Raw genomic sequence first — 20798 nt, 5'->3', positions numbered from 1 at the left:
CAAGCGGCCGAAATGAGTTTCCTCCGCCGTGTGGCGGGGCTCTCCCTTAGAGATAGGGTGAGAAGCTCTGTCATCCGGGAGGAACTCAACGTAAAGCCGCTGCTCCTCCACATCGAGAGGAGCCAGATGAGGTGGTTCGGGCATCTGGTCAGGATGCCACCCGAACGCCTCCCTAGGGAGGTGTTTAGGACACGTCCAGCCGGTAGGAGGCCACGGGGAAGACCCAGGACACGTTGGAAAGACTATGTCTCCCGGCTGGCCTGGGAACGCCTCGGGATCCCCCGGGAAGAGCTAGACGAAGTGGCTGGGGAGAGGGAAGTCTGGGTTTCCCTGCTTAGGCTGTTGCCCCCGCGACCCGACCTTGGATAAGCGGAAGAAGATGGATGGATGGATGGATACAACATGCTATACGTTTACCAAACAATCTGTCACTCCTAATCGATAAATCCAATTAACTCTTCTTCCTCGATGTCTCTTCTAAATAACTCTGCCAACTCCAAAGGTATGCGCTGCTTCCTCTTGTCGTTTTCTGCTGCATATTTCACTACGTCTAGCTTGTAATCTGGTGTACATGATTTCCTTTTCGGTGCCATTTTTTTGTTCAGCCCTTGTCAGTTTTTATAAGTCACCGCCAACGTTGAAATGATCCATTTTAATAGCTACGGCAGTAGCATATAGCATATAGCAGTTAGCATCCCATGACCCACAATGCACTTCTGCCATGACCCTCTCCCGCCAAATTCTTATTGGTTGACGTGTGTGTGACGATTGCTGACATTTTCTTCGTCTCTTCCGCGAATGAGATAATATTATTTAATATTTTACGGTAATGTGTTAATAATTTCACACATAAGTCGCTCCGGAGTATATGTCGCACCCGCGGCCAAACTATGAAAAAAACTGCGATTTATAATCCGAAAAATACGGTAATAAATATGAAAAACAGTAACTTATTTATTGTTAACTGTCTGGATTGGGCGACTTCTCCTGTCCAAAGGCAAAACCCAGTAACTCAATGTTTGTCAAAACTGAGCTGATAATAATTTTGGAGTTCCTAGGTGATATGCTTTACATTAGTGTATGCGATATTGTAGTTTGTTCCGTAAGTAAGCTGTTACGCGCATGGCAGGACCTAGCAACTACCACATAACTGCGGAGATACAAAAGAAAAACTTAGTGTCTCAAGGGACTAACCGGAGCTTCTTTGTCAGTCGCCTTATTGTCTTTAATGAGACATTTGCACGAATGGGGGCCGACGGTCAACCTGATTATGTGATATTATGGCACGAGGGGATATTTGAAAGATTGGTCCAGGACGTTGCAAGCACCTTCCTTAAATGTATTGTTCTTGATTCTTCCCCTTGCATACTCTTTTGGGCAGATAACTGTGGAGGTCAACATAAAAACTGGATGCTGTACACGGCTCTTGCCCAGTGTGCAAACGCAGAATGGGGCCCACTCGAGATTGTGATAAAATATCTGGAGAAAGGGCACAAATTCATGAGAGCAGATTGAATCCATGGCTCAATCGGCAAGAAAATGAAAGCTCAAGAAAACATCTATACGTTTGATGACTTTGTAGATCTTTGTAAGACAGCATCAAGATAGATTGGTTTTCCTTTGTTTTCCCAAAATCAGCTAGAAGTTAGTTACTAGGTTTTGCCTTTGGGCGGGAGACTTGTCCAGGGCGTATCCCGCCTTCCGCCCGATCGTAGCTGAGAAAGGCACCAGCGCCCCCCGCGACCCCAAAAAGGGAATAAGCGGTAGAAAATGGATGGATGGATGTCTGGATTGGATCTACGCTGTCTTTAAGTTAAAGTGGAATGGTAATTTGTTTTATGGGTGACACCGAGTGGTCACAGTAATTCATTAAGTTTAGATCATGACACAGGAGATTGAATTATGTGGTCATGTTTGTTACTGTATACTCTCTAATACACTTCTGACTTGGAGATTGTGTGTGTGTAAGTAATATGCAACTTTAATTATTTAATCCTTATTTTTATCGACATATGTCTCGTTTTGGACGGCAATATTGTGGAATTAGTGACACTTATCACTAAGGATGTTAATCTTTTAACTCTCGATTCAACTCACAAAATCAACTGACAGTTTAGTCCATGGTTGTCAAACTCTGGCACGCGGGCCAAATTTGGCCCGCCGTGTAATTTAATTTGGCCCTTGAGGCAATATCAAATCAACATTAGAGTTGGCCCGCCGATATTATACAGCGGCGGTGCCGCTAATGCTCATACTTGCCAACCCTCACGATTTTCCCGGGAGACTACCGAATTTCAGTGCCCCTCTCGAAAATCTCCCGGGGCAATCATTCTCCTGAATTTCTCCCGATTTGCACCCGTACAACAATGTTGGAGGCGTGCCTTAAAGGTACTGCTTTTAACATCCTCTACAACCTGTCATCACATCTGCTTTTCCTCTTTACAAACAGCGTGCCTGCCCAGTCACGTAATATATGCGGCTACTACACTCACATAAGTGAATGCAAGGCATACTTGGTCAACAGCCATAGAGGTCACACTGAGGGTGGCCCTATAAACAACTTTAACACTGTTACAAATATGTGCCACACTGTGAACCCGCACCAAACAAGAATGACAAACACATTTCGGTAGAACATCCGCACCGTAACACAACATAAACACAACAGAACAAATACCCAGAACCCCATGCAGAGATAACTCTTCTGGGATGCTACAATACACCCCCCCCCCCCCTCCAAATGTATTAGCCTGTGGGAAAAGTTAATGTTGATATTTACCCCAGAAGGCTGCAAATAGAAAAGTGGCATTACATTTTTTATTTACATTTTATTTAATATACCATTGATGTTTTTTAATTAGTTTTTTAAAAGTTGATTTTGTACTATTAAGCTATATAAGCATTGCTTGTTCCATTGTCAGTGTTAAAGCAAATCAGGGCAGAAAACTGAGCAATAATTAACATTTTATTCAGGCACTTTATCTTGCTACTTCAAGGCTTGACTTTTTGATCCATTCATTATTATTTTATTTTCAAATTTATTGTTAGCCTGTGGAAAAAAATGTATTTCGATATTTACCTCAGAAGGCTACAAATAGAAAAGAGGCATTACATTTTTATTAAAATTGTATTTTATATGCCATTGATATTTTTTTATCATTAATATTATTATTTGAAAATCGATTTTGCATGTCAGAATAAAGTTATATAAGCCTTGATTGTTCAATATTCAATGCAAAACTTGTTTGGGTCCCTATTAAAAGGTTAATTTGTTCAACCTTGGCCCACGACTTTGTTCAGTTTTAAATTTTGGCCCACTCTGTATTTGAGTTTGACACCCCTGGTTTAGTTAATGAATTAAAAACAAAAGAAAAATGTGGACATAAATGAAACCCCACTATATTTATGTTGTAGAATGGTGGGACGAGTCCAGAATAGATCCAAACACAGCTCATTAACAGCGTATGAGTGATTTTAGGAGCCATTGCAAAAAGATGCTTTTTTTTTTTGTGATGGACATTGGATTTCTCACCACCAAACAATACTTTGTGCATTGTAACAAGTTACACATTGTAATGTGTGTAGTACACCTGTGAGAAAGAGATTAGGACACATTTTACTTTTGAAGCTGTCACGCCATCAATAGGCAAGTCAGTGAGACATCTGCACAACTGTGAGTTGGCCAAAGGTAATAATACCATGTCACTTGTATACTACTGGTCTATTTTAATAAGTTTACCCATAATTCCTGTGCTAAATAGGTGATATAAATAAAATACACCTTTTTATGAAATGCAGTAGTTGCTCTGACAAAATATTGAAGTCATAGTCGCAGAGGCGTGGAAAAATAGACAATACGTTGCAAAGAATGCCAATGAACTGGGTTTACAACACTTGTATATGTGCCAACTCTATGTGGCTCTACAACAGGGGTGTCAAACTCAAATACAGAGTTTAAAATAGTAATAATAATTAAAAAATATCAATTGCATATCAAATAAAATTTAAATAAAAATGGAGTGCCTCTTTTCGGAGGCGGGATTGAGGTGGACGGGGTTTGGTGATGGCGGGGGGTGTGTATTGTAGCGTCCCGGAAGAGTTAGTGCTGCAAGGCGTTCTGGGTATTTGTACTGTTGTGTTTATGTTGTGTTACGGTGCGGATGTTCTCCCGAAATGTGTCATTTTTGTTTGGTGTGGGTTCACAGTGTGGCGCATATTTGTAACAGTGTTAAAGTTATTTATGCGGCGACCCTCAGTGTGACCTGTATGGCTGTTGACCAAGTATGCATTGCATTCACTTGTGTGTGTGTATAAGCCGTATATATTATGTGACTGGGCCGGCACGCTGTTTGTATAGAGCAGGGGTAGGGAACCTATGGCTCGCAAGCCAGATGTGGCTCTTTTGTTGACTGCATCTGGCTCTCGGATAAATCTGAGCTGACATTGCTTAACACGATAAGTAATGAATAATTCCACTTGTAATCACAGAGTTAAAAATAACGTTCAAAATATAAAACATTCATTCTGAATCCATCTATTAATTTTCTACTGCACCTGTTGAAGAAGTTGCATAATGGTAAGAAGTTATTTATTTATTATTAGTTCATTTGGGGCTTGCAATTCAAGGGGTTCTTCAGACCACCAAGCACCGACATGAGAGCCTGTTTCAGGGTTTAAATATTGTTTGATTTTTAAATAAGACTCTCAGTTGCTTTCCAGCAATTGTCTTTTTCTCTTTCCTTCTCGCTCGCGCTCTGGCTCCAGCCCCAACCCCGTCTCTCTTCCTGTCTGCTACTTATAACAGAGTGACAGGTGATTAGATAACAAGGACCAGGCGGGCCATCTACAGTCCTGGCACACCCCGCCTCGCTGTAGGCCCGCATGCCACGCCCCCTCCACAATTAGCTTCAGAATAACAATATTATTACAGAAAATAAGAAACCTGTTATACTCTACAAATGTCGGTCTTACTTAAAAATGCACGCGTTTAGTTGTGTTCGGTGTTGAAAAAAATATTATACGGCTCTTACGGAAATACATTTAAAAAATATTTGGATTTTTGGCTCTCTCAGCCAAAAAGGTTCCCGACCCCTGGTATAGAGGGAAAGCGGACGTGGAGACAGGTTGTAGAGAACGCCAAAGGCAGTGCTTTTAAAGCCCACCCCAAATATTGTTGTCCAGGATGAAATTCGGGAGGGGCACTGAACTTCGGAAGTCTCCGGGGAAAATCGAGAGGGTTGGCAAGTAAAAGTGTTAGCGGTGAATGCGGAGTAACAGCGGCGGGACAGCTCTAATGTTAATTTGATATTGCCTCAAGGGCCAGAATTTGACACCCATGCTCTACAACATCCATCCATCCCTTTTCTACCGCTGTTATTCATGATAAAATGATTATTTGTACAGATGACCTGTCACTATAATAATAAGAATGGAAAGTTGGAAAGCTGACTGTTTCAAAGAAAATGTCTAATCTTTATGAAAAGGAAATACAACAACAACAATATATAAGAGTGCAATGAAAGATATTTATTGACATTACATGTGGACCAAAAAAAGCAGGTAGCCTAAATAAATGTGCTTTCGAGAAAACTTTAAAGATGCATTAACTTGAATCCTCAATATTTTAGTCGACTAATTATAGTGTCATTTTAGCTGACTAAAACGTTGTGAAATTCAATGGACTAAAACTAAATAAATCTAGATGCAGAAAGTTCGACTAAAACTAAGACACTTTTGACAAAAGACTGACAGTAACAAAAAAAAAAAATCCTGTCAAAATGAGCACTGCTTGTATGCTCTTATGTGCTGAGCTGTTGTCTAGCTGCTTGCTCCTACTAGCCTATGTTTACTTTTTTCACTAAAATACAAGAAAATACAACTTTTTATGCTTATTTAAGGACATTTACATGTTAACTGCCTGTCCAGTAGATGCGTTGCAGGAGATTTTAGATGCAAGCCGATATAATCTAATACTTGTGGAACTAATATTAGACTTAGACTTAGACTTCCTTTTTATTGTCATTCAAATTTGAACTTTACAGTACAAATAAGAACGAACTTTCCTTGTATTAGCTCTTGGGAGTGCAGGATAAAAAAATGCAATAAGGTGCAGATATAAATAAATAGATTACTGTACGGATAAATATATTGCACTTTTGCATATGCATCCAGGTTTATGGATGTATGTTATATTGTCTTTTTTTATTCCAGCAAGTTAATCCATTTTTGGGGGAGTTGAGGGGATAATATTCATTATCACTATCGAATTCAGACACCCTTATATTTTATAGAGAATATGTATCGGTTTACGTGCAGCAAAGAATGCAAAATTTGCATAAATAATGAATGAAATCAATTTTACATTTTAAAACTAACAAAGGGGGAGGAGAGGGGTACTTTTGTACCTTGCTATAAGTTCTTTCTTTAATTCAGTACTTTTTCTTGCCTTTATTAATCAAAGTGCCGGCACGTGGAACTTTCTTTGGCCCCATTGTGACTTATTTTGCAGTCCTACTTAATTAAAAAAAGGCCGATACTAAGTCATCAACACTTTGGATTCTGTTTTGCAGATGATACGTTGTTAGGAATGATGTTTGGCCATACGGCAAGCAAGACAGTGTATAAAAATAGCGAAGTAATATTATTGCCAATATTTACACCAAACAAAGAATCGAAGAAAAAGTAGGGTGTATGAAAACATAGGTACCACTGTGAACCACGATTTAAAAGCCATTAAAATTAAACAAAAAATAGAAAAACCAAACAATATTCTGAGTAGAATGTGTGTTTATTTTTTATTTTTTTACAAAGCTTTATATCTATATTTATGTGTTATTTGAAAAACCTACCTTGGGACTACGGCTGAAAATTAACATTTATGCTTAGTCCGACGCATTTACACTGTTTATTCAAGTGTTTATTCATGTGCACTGTCGAAATGAAATAAATGTAATATTACTTATTTAGTGGTTGTCTTTGACTTCCTACATTCGACATTTAGTCCACCTCCTTGGTTTAACTATAAGGTAACCACTGTTAACAATAGAACAGGGGTCAGCAACATGCCGCTCTAGAGCCACATGCGGCTCTTTAGCGCCTCCCTAGTGGCTCCCTGGATCTCTTTCAGAGATGTGTGAAAATGGAAAAAGATGAAGAAAAAAATATTTTTTTCGTAGAACAAAAATGACAAAAACCTTCCTAATTGTTAGAAATCCCACTGTTCATATTATACATGCTTCACTGATGAGTATTTGGAAAGCACCGTTTTGTCCCACTAATGTCAGCAATCCTTGAACTCATCGTAGTTTGTAACTTTTTCCGATGCTGCCACAGAAAAGTGAAGTGAGGTGAATTATATTTATACAGCGCTTTTCTCGAGTGACTCAAAGCGCTTTACATAGTGAAACCCAATATCTAAGTTACATTTAAACCAGTGTGGGTGGCACTGGGAGCAGGTGGGTAAAAAGTCTTGCCCAAGGACACAACGGCAGTGACTAGGATGACGGAAGCGTGAATCGAACCTGCAACAGTCAAGTTGCTGGCACGGCCGCTCTACCAACCATGCTATGCCGCCCCCAAAAAGAAAAGTTTTTTAAAGTTTTATGCCACTCCTTCTTTGACTAAATTTGTCCACCAAACGTTTTATGCTGTGCGTGAATGCACAAAAGTGAGCATTGTTGATTTCATTGATTTGCTGGAGTGCTAATCAGGCATATTTGGTCAATCCATGACTGCAAGTTATCTCACCCTCTGAGAAGCCACCATTCTACTAATGTTTTCCAATGTTGCAAAATGTGTACAATGAAAAATAAAATACAACATTTCTGTCAATGGAGATTTGCGTCAGCCTTTGATAGTAAGCTAATATAGCTAATATAGACACTTACATCATGTGTTGCCTTCATTATAACACTTATATAAGGCTTTGATTTTTTTTTTGCGGCCCCAGACCGATTTTTTTTCGGGGGATTTTTGGTCCAATATGGCTCTTTCACCATTTTGGGTTGCCGACCCCTGCAATAGAATGTGATTTAAATATAACAGTCTGTGCAATATAGTTTCTATATCATAAACAATACAACTTGAAAGGCCATTTGATTAAGTTGAGCTTTCACTGTCTATTGTAAATATCGCCTCAGGTACACGTGGGTGACCGGGAAGGAACCACTGACGTACTACGACATGAACCTGTCTGCTCAAGACCATCAGACCTTTTTCACAGGAGACACTCAGCAGTTAAGGCCAGAAGATTCAGGTGAGTAAAAATCTTTGCATGTTGTTTGGCTGCATATGATAAGCGTGTAATTAACTTTGGCCTACAGTCATGCAGAAGGCCTGGAGGGAGAGAAATCCTCAAGCCAGGATTAGGGCCGCTTACCAGGCCATAGAGATGAACCATGAGTGAGTCCTCTGCCTAAATATTGTGCTTGTAACTGTACTAAAAGTTCTAAGTTGCTTATTTTTCATTAAATGACAAATAAATATGTTTTTTTTTTCGTAGATGTGCTGCAGCCTATGTGCTTCTCGCAGAGGAAGAGGCTACAACGATCACAGAAGCCGAGCGCCTCTTCAAAAAAGCTTTAGCTATTGGTAAGAATTGGCTCTACAATACAACATAGACAAAATGTACAGGCAGAAGTTTGGAGACAGTTTTACATCCTATTTAATGAAAAAGTGTCACCAAACCTAATGTTGTCATTAGGGATGCACCGAAATGAAAATTGGTGGCCGAAGCCGAATAAAAATTAAACGCTTGGCCGAATACCGAATAATGAATGCAGTTTTTCATAATTTTTTTGATATTGCATAAATAGCCTAGAATAAATGTTTAGACATGTTTTTCAAATAAAGTAATTTTTTATTGAATATTGACATTTTTTTAATATTCCAGTAGCGTTTGCTTTTCAAAGAAAGCACAAAGTTTTTCATTTTTATTAGGCCTTCAAACAAAACATGCATTCCAAATAAAAATAAAGTGCATTAAAGTGGATAAACCCACAACAAATGAATTATTGTCCTTTTGGCAAAAGTCTGCTTAGCCACAGTAGATATGCTAATAATGTAAACAGAAGGCTCAAGTAAATCTCAATTAAGTGTGTGCTTGTTACCTCATACACTTATACAGGTAGCCTACACAACAGGCTAATAATGTAAACAGAGGCCCCCACTAAATCTCAATAAGTGTGTGCTTGTTACCTCATACACTTATACAGGTAGCCTACACAACAGGCTAATAATGTAAACAGAGGCCCCCACTAAATCTCAATAAGTGTGTGCTTGTTACCTCATACACTTATACAGGTAGCCTACACAACAGGCTAATAATGTAAACAGACGCCCCACTAAATCTCAATAAGTGTGTGCTTGTAACCTCATACACTTATACAGGTACACAACATATCCCAACGTCACCGCGTCAAAAAATTGCGTCACACGCCACTATTCGGCCTTGTTTTTAACTCATTCCACCGAAGGCCGAATGTGGGTTTTTTTGCCATATTCGGCTGAATATATTCGGTTACCGATTAATCGGTGCATCCCTAGTTGTCATTATTGACCTCTCTATATGTTGTGTTTACAGCAGGCAAAGATATCAACTTACTGGTTTACATTAAACGCAGACTGGCCATGTGTGCACGCAAGCTGGGACGCATTAAAGAGGCAGTGAAAATGATGCGAGACGTAAGTGTGTTTCGGGCTTCTGCGTAGATCTTCTCTATCAGTACACTCTGGCCTACACCTGCACAATTTACGGTATCTTGGTTTTTGCACGCCCCATTTATAAAACGTATCAGTTTGGGATGAAAATTTTAATGGAATTTGCCCCGGTTTCTGTACATCAAGGGTGCCCATTACGTCGATCGCGATCGACTGGTCGATCTCGGAGGGTGTGTCAGTCGATCTCAAGCCAGGCATTAAAAAATATACATAAAAATGAGCAATCATCAATCATACCAAGACTTCACTTTCGTCAGTTGTTTGACATTCTCGGCACCCGAGGATCTTGTGAGATGACGTTGGCTGCTGCAAGCTCATATTTAAAAAAAAAATCACTAACAGGGCGGACGCAGAGAAACACATTTTATTTCTAGAGACTCCGTACCTACTGTCAAAACTCTAAAGACCGACTGCACAGTTCCCGTCTTCACCATAAAAGACCTGTTTCATCCTGTCTGTGCTAACAAAATAAGAGTCTCAGAAAGCTAGCGCGCACAAGCTAGCAAGCTACGGAGTTTGATGCCAATGTATTTCTCCCCCACCCTCAGCGACCGCTTTCTCACTTGCTTGCCCACCCGCACAGTCACTGACGTCACTCACCTGCTGCCAGACATTAAAGGGCCACACACATATGCTACTCTCATAACAAAGTGTTTAAAAACGAGTATGCAAGTTGGACAAATAAGATGCCAAATCCAACCACTTTCATGTGGTATTGGACCGAAAGGAGGACTTTTTTTTTCCTCCATTTGAAAATGCGGACGTTATCAGCACCACTGTCTAATTCCAATCAATGCAAGTCATCAGAATCAAATACACCAACTTATATTCTTGTCTTCATGAAAGAAAGGAATCTATGTGTGTTAAACATGCTTGTATTATCATTTAACACCATTAATGTCTCTTTCATAAATATCCATCCATCCATTTTCTACCGCTTATTCCCTTTTTGGGGTCGCGGGGGGCGCTGGCGCCTATCTCAGCTGCAATCGGCCGGAAGGCGGGGTACACCCTGGACAAGTCGCCACCTCATCGCAGGGCCAATCTTTCGGAATGAGGTAGATCTCCTCGACTTGGTCAATTGAAAAGTAGCTCGCCTGCAGAAAAAGTGTGAGCGCCCCTGCTGTACATCATCGCAATTTTCATACGACTGAATAACCTTTCCTATGGCTGAATAAACGTTTACCTGCGAATCATTAGCGGAATCGATTGCCCAAACAAAGAATCCAATCCTCAGGTGGCTCAGTCTCTGAAATTTTTTTAGTGGGTACAACTGCATTAGGGTAATGCGGACGTTGTACCGATCCGTTGTGGTGAAGAAGGAGCTGAGCCGGAAGGCAAAACTCTCAATTTACCGGTCGATCTACGTTCCCATCCTCACCTATGGTCATGAGCTTTGGGTCATGACAGAAAGGATAAGATCACGGGTACAAGCGGCCAAAATGAGTTTCCTCCGCCGTGTGGCGAGGCTCTCCCTTAGAGACAGGGTGAGAAGCTCTGCCATCCAGGAGGAACTCAAAGTAGAGCCGCTGCTCCTTCACATCGAGAGGAGCCAGATGAGGTGGCTCGGGCATCTGGTCAGGATGCCACCCGAACGCCTCCCCAGGGAGGTGTTTAGGGCACGTCCAACCGGTAGGAGGCCACGGGGAAAACCCAGGACATGTTGGGAAGACTATGTCTCCCGGGTGGCCTGGGAACGCCTCAGGATCCCCCGGGAAGAGCTGGACGAAGTGGCTGGGGCGGGGGAAGTCTGGGTTTCCCTGCTTAGGCTGTTGCCCCCGCGACCCGACCTCGGATAAGCGGAAGAAGATGGGTGGATGGATGGAACTGCATTAGGGCCTAGAGATGCACCCAGAATGCAGATAAAGGCCACATGCAAAAAAAAGGGTCTTTGAGTATCACACACACAGGAAAACACATATTCAACAGAATGCGTCTAACATACAGGTAAGAAAATGCCATGCTTAACACTAGAAGACCCAGAGAGCAGCCATTTGGTTTTTCTACCTATAAAACCCACAGGTCAGCCGATCGGCTGGAAGGCCCTCCTTTTGTTATGTAAACAAACAGTGATTAGTGAGTCAGGTGGGTCAACGGCCACAAAACCAGTCGGGGTAATTGCAGTCACATGAGCCATTATGCGTTCTTTCTGAGAATTGAGCTGTGAATGTCTTTTGTCTTCTGCGTAAAGGCGACCTGAGGAGTTGAGCAGAATCTGGGACAGCTCAAATCCATAACTGGTATTTTGAAATCAGACATAATATGCTTTATTTTGCCTATCTTTCCTAATCATTATGAAAGACATGGCGACAAATGTTTTTTTTTTTATGCAATCTAACTTGTAAGTAAACGTAAATAAAAGTCTGTACAGCAGAGCCAATGGGATGTCACCTATTCCGCCCATAAAGCCCAATAAAAAAACATCTACAAAACGCCAACAATAGTCCATTTACATTTCGTGACTTAGACATCAACCAAGTGTTGTGCTAATGCAGGCAATGGATTTATAGCGGTGCCTTGACCACTGGCGTTTGTGGCTATGTTTGCATCATCGAGTGGTAAAGTGCTTCTTCGCTTCCTTGGCTCATGGACTTTTATTGTAGACCAGGGGTCGGCAACCTTTACCACTCAAAGAGCCATTTCGACCCGTTTCACAAAATAAAGAAAACAATGGGAGCCACAAAACACATTTAAAATGAAAAAACACTGCATGCATAGTTTTTTTTTTTTTTTGCTTTGTGCTATGTATAAACCAGGGGTCTCAGACACGCGGCTTGCACCTTAATATGAAATTTAATAATAGAGCGGCCCGATTTAATGTTGGTGCGGCCCGCGAGTTTTATATGTATGCCGCTTGACAGCATCACCCATGCCAACTCTCCCAATTTTTCCGGGAAACTCCCGATATTTAGAGAAACTATTCCCGTAAATGTCTGCTGATTTTCACCCTGACAACAATAATAAGGGCGTGCTATGATGGCACAGTCTTAAGCGCCTTCTTCAACCTGTGCTAACAGCTTGCCAACTTAGTCACATGTTCTGTGTAACTTCTGCAAACACACATGAGTGACTACAAGGCATACTTATTCAACAGCCATACAGGTCACACTGAGGGTGCGCGTTTAAACAACTTTAACACTCTTACTAATATCCGCCACACTGTGAACCCACACCAAACAAAAATGACAAACACATTTCGGGAGAACATCCGCACCATAACACAACATAAGCACAACACAACAAATACCCACGATCCCATGCATCCCTGACTCTTCCTGGCTAATTTATATACACCTCCCCCACCTCCGTGCGTCGGTTGAGGTGGGCAAGGTTTGGTGGTAGCCGGGGTGTATAATGTAGCTCGGAAGAGTTAGGGATGCATGGGATTCTGGGTATTTGTTCTGTTGTGTTACAGTGCGGATGTTCTCCCGAAATGTGTTGTCATTCTTGTTTGGTGTGGGTTCACAGTGTGGCTCATATTAGTAAGAGTGTAAAAGTTGTTTATATTACAACCATCAGTGTAACCTGTGTGGCTGTTGACCAAGTATGCCTTGCAGTCAGTTACGTATGTTATCAGGGGTCGCATGCCATATGTGACCGGCCGGCATGCACGCAGATAGCATGGCGTGAAAGAGGGCACGACGACAGGATTTAGAGGACGTTAAAAGCATTGCCGTCACGGTCACGCCCTCAATATTATTGTGCGGGTGGAACTCAGAGAATGTTAGCCGCGGGATGTATCTAGGAGAGGCATTGAAATCCGGAAAAATCGTAGGGGCCGGCAAGTATGCAGCTGAGCCACATCAGAGTGATCAAAGAGCCGCATGCGGCTCCGGAGCCGCGGGTTGCCGACCCCTGATGTAGACCATACATAATGTCTCTCACCTTGATAGTAGGACGTGGATGTAATTTGACATGTTCTTACGCTTTGATAGCCAATTTAGACACGGAAATGGCGGTTCCACCCCCTATTTCTTCACAAAATGTTAAAATTATTTTTCACCTAAACGGGAATAAAACAAGATTCTATTAGTCGACAACCTAATGGCGGCAGACATTGTACAGTAAGTGATGTTTTATTGTGTTTGTTGGCTCTCGTGAAGTCTGCAGTGAGTAATAATCAATGATGTAGTGGGGATAAAAAGCAAATGTGATGCGTTTTTAAATTAATGCGACGCTTATGATTAATATGATCAAAATACGTAAATATCGTTATTATATAGGTGCTTGTTACTAGATTACATATATACTTATATCATGTATATAAACCCTTAATGGAGATGTATGGGTGTTTTTAAGGGCTTTTGTAGACAGATTAGAGCAGACTTTTGATCGCATTTATTTAACATTTACAATACATAAAAACATGTGTTCTTGTCTTACGTAAAGGTTGTGAATGAGAGGCACCCAAAAAAAATGCAGTTCCCCTTTTGGAACACTTCTGATAATTGACTACAAACAGCTGCACACCGCAGCTTCCTCAGAAATAAAAGGAAACACTTTCAACACAAAATAATAAACATATGTAACAAAATAAGAGAACTAAGGAACCGGAACTAATGGAAAATGACACAAAAAACAAATCCTGTGATGTCGAGCATGACAAAAGAAAGTTAAATGAAGATAGTTTTGTTAATGTAAAATTTGAAATAGTCTGAAATTAATGTGTTTTGTGTTAATATATCCAGGAGTCTGTAACAGAATAATTATAAATATTAATTTTGATTAAAAAAAACTTTGTTTTGGCTTTCGGTAGTACTTATTAATTACAACTGATGTACCATTACTTATCTTTGTGAAGGCAAAATTACACACAGCTTGGCATGGTATTCACCAATTTGCCTCTTAATGTTTGATTTGTGTCTTCTTCACAGTTAATGAAGGAGTTCCCTTTGCTCGGGATGTTAAATATACATGAAAACCTCCTGGAGGCGCTCCTAGAGCTTCAAGCATACGCTGACGTGCAGGCTGTCCTCGCCAAATACGACGGTACGACTACAAAGAACATCTCCTTTTGTAATTAGCGATCACTGACAAAATGTTATGTTTTTTTGGGCTTTCATTATAGACATCAGCCTTCCAAAATCAGCCACGATATGCTACACTTCCGCACTCTTGAAAGCGCGGGCCGTGTCCGATAAGTATGCTTCCTGTCCGCTTCGGAGAACATTTTTTGACGACTTGGTTCGTCGGTTGTCACACCAGGCTGTTTCCTCAGGTTTTCCCCGGAGGCGGCGTCCAGGCGGGGTCTCAGTACAGCAGAGATGAACGCCGTGGAGGCCATTCACAGAGCCGTGGAGTTCAATCCGCACGTGCCAAAGGTCAGTCATTTTGTTATCTTCTATCTATTGTCAAAGACTGTGGGTAAAATTCGAAACCTAAAAAAAATTTTTGGGGTGGAAATCATATTAGTAGATTTAAATTTGGGAATTGGCATCTTTTTTTAGCTTTGTATTGATTGTCATTTTAGCACGCAAGAGTTCAAACTCCGGCCGAGTCATACCGAGGACTATCAAAATGGGACCCATTTCCTCACTGCTTGGCATTCAGCATCAAGGGTTGGAATTGGGGGTTAAACCACCAAAATGATTACTGAGCGTGGCCACCGCTGCTGCTCACTACTCTCCTCACTTCCCAGAGGGTGAAACAAGGGGATGGGTCAAATGAGAGTATCATTCAATCATCAATCAATGTTTATGTATATAGCCCTCAATCACAAGTCTCTCAAAGGCCTGCACAAGCCACAACGACATCCTCGGTTCAGAGCTCACATAAGGGCAAGGAAAAACGCACAAACCCAGTGGGATGTCAATGTAAATAAGTATGAGAAACCTTGGAGAGGGCCGCGGATGTGGGTGACCTCTGCCATTCCCAGGAGAGACCGGATGCAATGAAAGTCGAGTGAGTCTAACATAATATTGTGAAAGTCCAGTCCACGGTGGATGCAAGAGACCATCCCGAGCGGAGAGAGTAATTTCACCACACCTACCTAGTGTGTGAGGTACCAGTGGTACTTTAAACTTTAACTTTAAGAGGGCACAACATTTGGTATCCGAGGTCCCAGATTTACCCCAATGAGTACCACAAGAACGATAATATGTACATAGTGATTTAAAAGGAATCGGATATAAATAGAGTAGGTTAGAAATATCATAGGCTAATATGAATTGATTTCAAATATAATAAATAGAACAAAAGGAAAGATTGTGATCTTGTAGTGCAAATAGAACGTAAAAACAATGACGACAAACCTAACCAAATAAAAACCTAGTTCAGCACAGCTGTGCCTCGTGTGCAACATTCTACATATGTGTAGTAAAACCTATTTTTAATTTCAAGGGTGTGTACAAAGACGAGACTGTCCTTTAACTGTGAATAAAGTTACGTCACATGTGCAGTGGGCCAAAAAAGTATTTAGTCAGCCACGGATTGTGCGAGTTCTCCCACTTAAAATTATGACAGAGATCTGTAATTTTCATCATATGTACACTTCAACTGTGAGAGACAGAATGTGGGGAAAAAAATCCAGGAATTCACGTTGTAGGAACTTTAAAGAATTTGTTTGTAAATTATGGTGGAAAATAAGTATTTGGTCAACCATTCAAAGCTCTGATGGAAGGAGGTTTTGGCTCAAAATCTCACAATACATGGCCCCATTCATTCTTTCCTTAACACGGATCAATCGTCCTGTCCCCTTAGCAGAAAAACTGCCCCAAAGAATGATGTTTCCACCCCCATTCTACACAGTAGGTGTGGTGTTCTTGGGATGCAACTCAGTATTCTTCTTCCTCCAATGATGACCAAAAAGTTATATTTTGGTTTCATCTGACCACATGACATTCTCCCAATCCTCTGCTGTGTCATCCATGTATCCATTTTGGTATAAACTCAACTTGTCGTGTTTGGAGGAAGAAGAATACTGAGTTGCATCCCAAGAACACCATACCTACTGTGAAGCATGGGGGTGGGAACATATTGCTTTGAGGCTGTTTTTCTGCTAAGGGGACAGGACGATTGATCCGTGTTAAGGAAAGAATGAATGGGGCCATGTATCGTGAGATTTTGAGCCAAAACATCCTTCCATCAGTGAGAACTTTGAATGGTTGACCAAATACTTATTTTCCACCATAATTTACAAATAAATTATTAAAAATTCCTACAATGTGAATTCCTGAATATTTTTTTCACATTCTGTCTCTCACAGTTGAAGTGTACCTATGATGAAAATTACAGACCTCTGTCATCATTTTAAGTGGGAGAACTTGCACAATCAGTGGCTGACTAAATACGTTTTTGCCGCACTATTTGCAGACAGATACATTTGAAATTATTACATTACGACCATGTATAATAAACTTAATTCTGGGCATTATTGAATTACAACACAACTAATTAAAGTATATTTGGCACAATCCACACCAATGGAGGCCGCTGTGCGACAAATAAATGTTGGTATAAATGAAATACTATATGCGACAAAGAGCTGAATTATATCCATAAATTGAGCAAAGTAAAGCAAGGCAGCCCTTATGACATGCATATTGGGTTATATTAAACAATAAATGTATGTATAGTATAATAAATGATGTTAAAAAAACAAATATTCAGGCGCTGCATTGCTTTTTCTATACTGTATATACTTAATGGTAAATTTTAAATGTATTTACAGTCACTAATTATAACAGTGCTTCTCAAATATTTATGGTTCCCACCCCTTTGACTATAAGTAGTATAATTATCCATCCATCCGTCCATCATCTTCCGCTTATCCGAGATCGGGTCGCGGGGGCAGCAGCCTAAGCAGGGAAGCCCAGACTTCCCTATGTCCAGCCACTTCGTCTAGCTCTTCCCGGGGGATCCCGAGGCGTTCCCAGGCCAGCCGGGAGACATAGTCTTCCCAACGTGTCCTGGGTCTTCCCCGTGGCCTCCTATCAGCTGGACGTGCCCTAAACACATCCCTAGGGAGGCGTTCGGGTGGCATCCTGACCAGATGCCCGAACCACCTCATCTGGCTCCTCTCGATGTGGAGGAGCAGCGGCTTTACGTTGAGCTCCTCCCGGATGGCAGAGCTTCTCACCCTATCTCTAAGGGAGAGCCCCGCCACCCGGCGGAGGAAACTCATTTCGGCCGCTTGTACCCGTGATCTTATCCTTTCGGTCATGACCCAAAGCTCATGACCATAGGTGAGAATGGGAACGTAGATCGACCAGTAAATTGAGAGCTTTGCCTTCCGGCTCAGCTCCTTCTTGTTATAACTATACCTCTGCATAACATTGTAAGCTTATTAACATTAAAGGAAACCACACACTGGTTTTTCGTCTCCCACCGTGGTTACAAGTGAAGCCAAGTGTTACATACGCTTAATTTTATTCTGGTGTGGCAAAAAGAAAGCATGACCCGAGGTCACACACCACACCTCCCCAGGGAGACCTGCCCCACTATTTGAGAAAGACTGACTTATAGGTTGACGAGCACACACAATTTAGGCGATCACATCCATTTTCTACCATTTGTCCCTCTCGGGATTGCGAGAGGGCTGGAGCCTATCCCAGCGGCATTCAGGCAGAAGACAGGATACACCCTGGACAAGTCGCCACCTCATCGCTGGGCCAACACAGATAGACAACCATTCACACACTAGGGCCAATTTAGTGAGGCGTTTACATTTGATTAATAAAATCGAATCAGTCAGTCAGTGGAGTGTTTTTCTTGTCAATAACACCTGATGGTTCCTGCAATGATTAATCAAAGATGATTAAACAAAATACAGACTAAGCTAATAAATGTAAGAACCAGTTGTTATCCTTGTTAATATAACTATAATTGTTCCCATTGAATGTAGGATCAAATTATATTTAAAGTTACTCCAACACTTAACTAGCATGTTTATTATTTTGACCGCACATGCTCCTATACCTTCAAGGGGGAACTGTAATTTTCTGGGATTTCTCATTCACAATCCATATATGGAACAAGCACACACATGCTTTTCTTTTTTATGCATTCTAACACATAAAGAAACGCTAGCAAAAGTCATCTAAGACTCGCACTATTCCGCCTATAAAGCTGTTAAAAAAACCTTCATCAACATTTTACATACACGCTGTAAGTATATATGTAATGTAGTAACAGGCACATCATAATAACATAATATTTTTATATTTTGCTCATTTTAAGCATACAGTGCGCTATTTCCATCAACAACAACGCTACTAATAGATACAGACTTCATGAGAGTCAACAAAGATTACTTTGCGACAAATGATGATCCAGATTATCTTTTTCAGCCTGAAGATAAGGAGGACGAGCTACAAGTTTTAGAAGCTGAGTGATAAGCAGATTCAATTAGTAGCAGTATTGCTAAGTGCTAAACAAAAAATACAAACTACAAACATAATAAAACTTACTGTACAATGTCTGCTGTCTTGACGCTGACTGTTAGGACGTCCATATCTTCTTGTTTAGGTCAATATCATAATCCTCACACTGGTTAAAAAAAAATAAAATGAAACAAGCATCTTTCTAAATTGAATGTCAGGATTGACCAACTTCTCGGTTTATGGCCACAACCTTCTACTATTCTGGCAAGAAGCCTGATTTATGATCTAAGATTTACTTTTACCAACTCAGAGATGATGCAACAGTTCCCCGACTCGGTATGTCAATAGCTGCATAAGCTAGTTACCTCTTTGTGATCGCTTGTTAATAAAAGTAGTTCCTCAGCATTAGCGCTTGCAATAACAATGTCGCTAATTTGGTTAATAGCAGGTCACAACATGTAAATGCAGTATTTCTGGCAGTTCATAAATGTTTTTTCAGTGGGTTTTATGTTAAAAGTTGAAGTACCAATGATTTTCACTCTCACACTAGGTGTGGTGAAATTAACCTCTGCATTGGACCCATTCTTTTGTTTACCCCATGGGAGGTGAGGGGAGCAGTGAGGAGCAGCGGTGGCCGCGCTCCGGAATGATTTTGGTGATTTAACCCCCTATTCAAACTCTTTATGCTGAGTGCCAAGCAGGGAGGTAATGGGTCCCATTTTTATAGTCTTTGGTGTGATTCGGCCGGGGTTTGAACTCACGACCTACCAATCTCAGGGCGGACACTCTAACCACAAAGCCACTGAGCAGGTGTGTGCAAATAACGGCTTCCATTAGCTGCATTGATAGCCACCTCGTACTTGCCGTATATTACGAATTGGAATGCATAAAAAGAAGAAAAAACATGTTCTTGTTTTACATAGAGATTGTGAATGATGGGAAATATTACAAAAAACAGTGCAATTCCCCTTTAAGCCTAAGCCTATACAAGCTTTATAGATGAGGCCCTGATTTGTGTTATTATAAAGGATGACTTGCAGGTGGTGGGCTTTGGGTTAGAACTTTTACTGTAGTTTTGAGCACTTTAATATTATTACCATACTTCATGTGATACACTGAATTCACAAAGGTATTGGGACACCTGATTATTACACCAACAGGAAATGGTAAATGTAAAAAAAAATATTTCAGCTTTCACTCTATTGGAAAGATTTCTACAATAATATGCTGTATTTTGGTCCATTCCAATGGGGTTGAGGGCAGAGCTTTAGCAAAGCTATTCCTCGACAAGCTCATCCAAGCATACTTTTTGTGGTCCTTGTTTTGTGCATTAATTAACTGAATCATAAGGCGTTGCATACCACTTTTTTGCCAACTATTGTCCAGAGTTCAACAGAAGCAAGGGCTTGCATCACAATCCCACCAGCAGAGGGCAGTGTGATGTCACATAGGTTCAGTCACACAGACTTTACAAGTGGTATTTTGTTGACATTGAACCTTTTTAAAGGCCTACTGTAATGAGATTTTCTTATTTAAACGGGGATAGCAGGTCCATCCTATGTGTCATACTTGATCATTTCGCGATATAGCCATATTTTTGCTGAAAGGATTTAGTAGAGAACATCGATGATAAAGTTCGGAACTTTTGGTCCCTAATAAAAAAGCTTTGCCTTTCCCGGAAGTAGCAGACGTGCGCGTGACGTCACGAGCTGTAGGGCTCCTCACATCCTCACATTGTTTATAATGTGAGCCTCCAGCAGC

At 40.9% G+C, this 20798-nt stretch overlaps 1 protein-coding gene across 1 annotated transcript in view; it reads left to right on the top strand.

The window, feature by feature from the left end:
• Positions 1-20798, top strand: part of st7l (suppression of tumorigenicity 7 like) — a 78107-nt gene that overhangs the window by 11560 nt on the left and 45749 nt on the right. The window contains exons 5-11 of the mRNA XM_061889318.1: positions 8139-8254; positions 8322-8400; positions 8501-8589; positions 9581-9681; positions 14592-14706; positions 14786-14858; positions 14936-15038. Of these exons, the coding sequence (XP_061745302.1) occupies positions 8139-8254; positions 8322-8400; positions 8501-8589; positions 9581-9681; positions 14592-14706; positions 14786-14858; positions 14936-15038 (676 nt within the window). The remainder of the gene's footprint in view (positions 1-8138; positions 8255-8321; positions 8401-8500; positions 8590-9580; positions 9682-14591; positions 14707-14785; positions 14859-14935; positions 15039-20798) is intronic.

The sequence above is a fragment of the Nerophis ophidion genome, linkage group LG02 (assembly GCF_033978795.1).
Source record: "Nerophis ophidion isolate RoL-2023_Sa linkage group LG02, RoL_Noph_v1.0, whole genome shotgun sequence".
NCBI classification, from domain to species: Eukaryota; Metazoa; Chordata; class Actinopteri; order Syngnathiformes; family Syngnathidae; genus Nerophis; species Nerophis ophidion.
The sequence above is the reverse complement of the archived record's forward strand: the minus strand, read 5'-3'. Positions and strand labels throughout refer to the sequence as shown.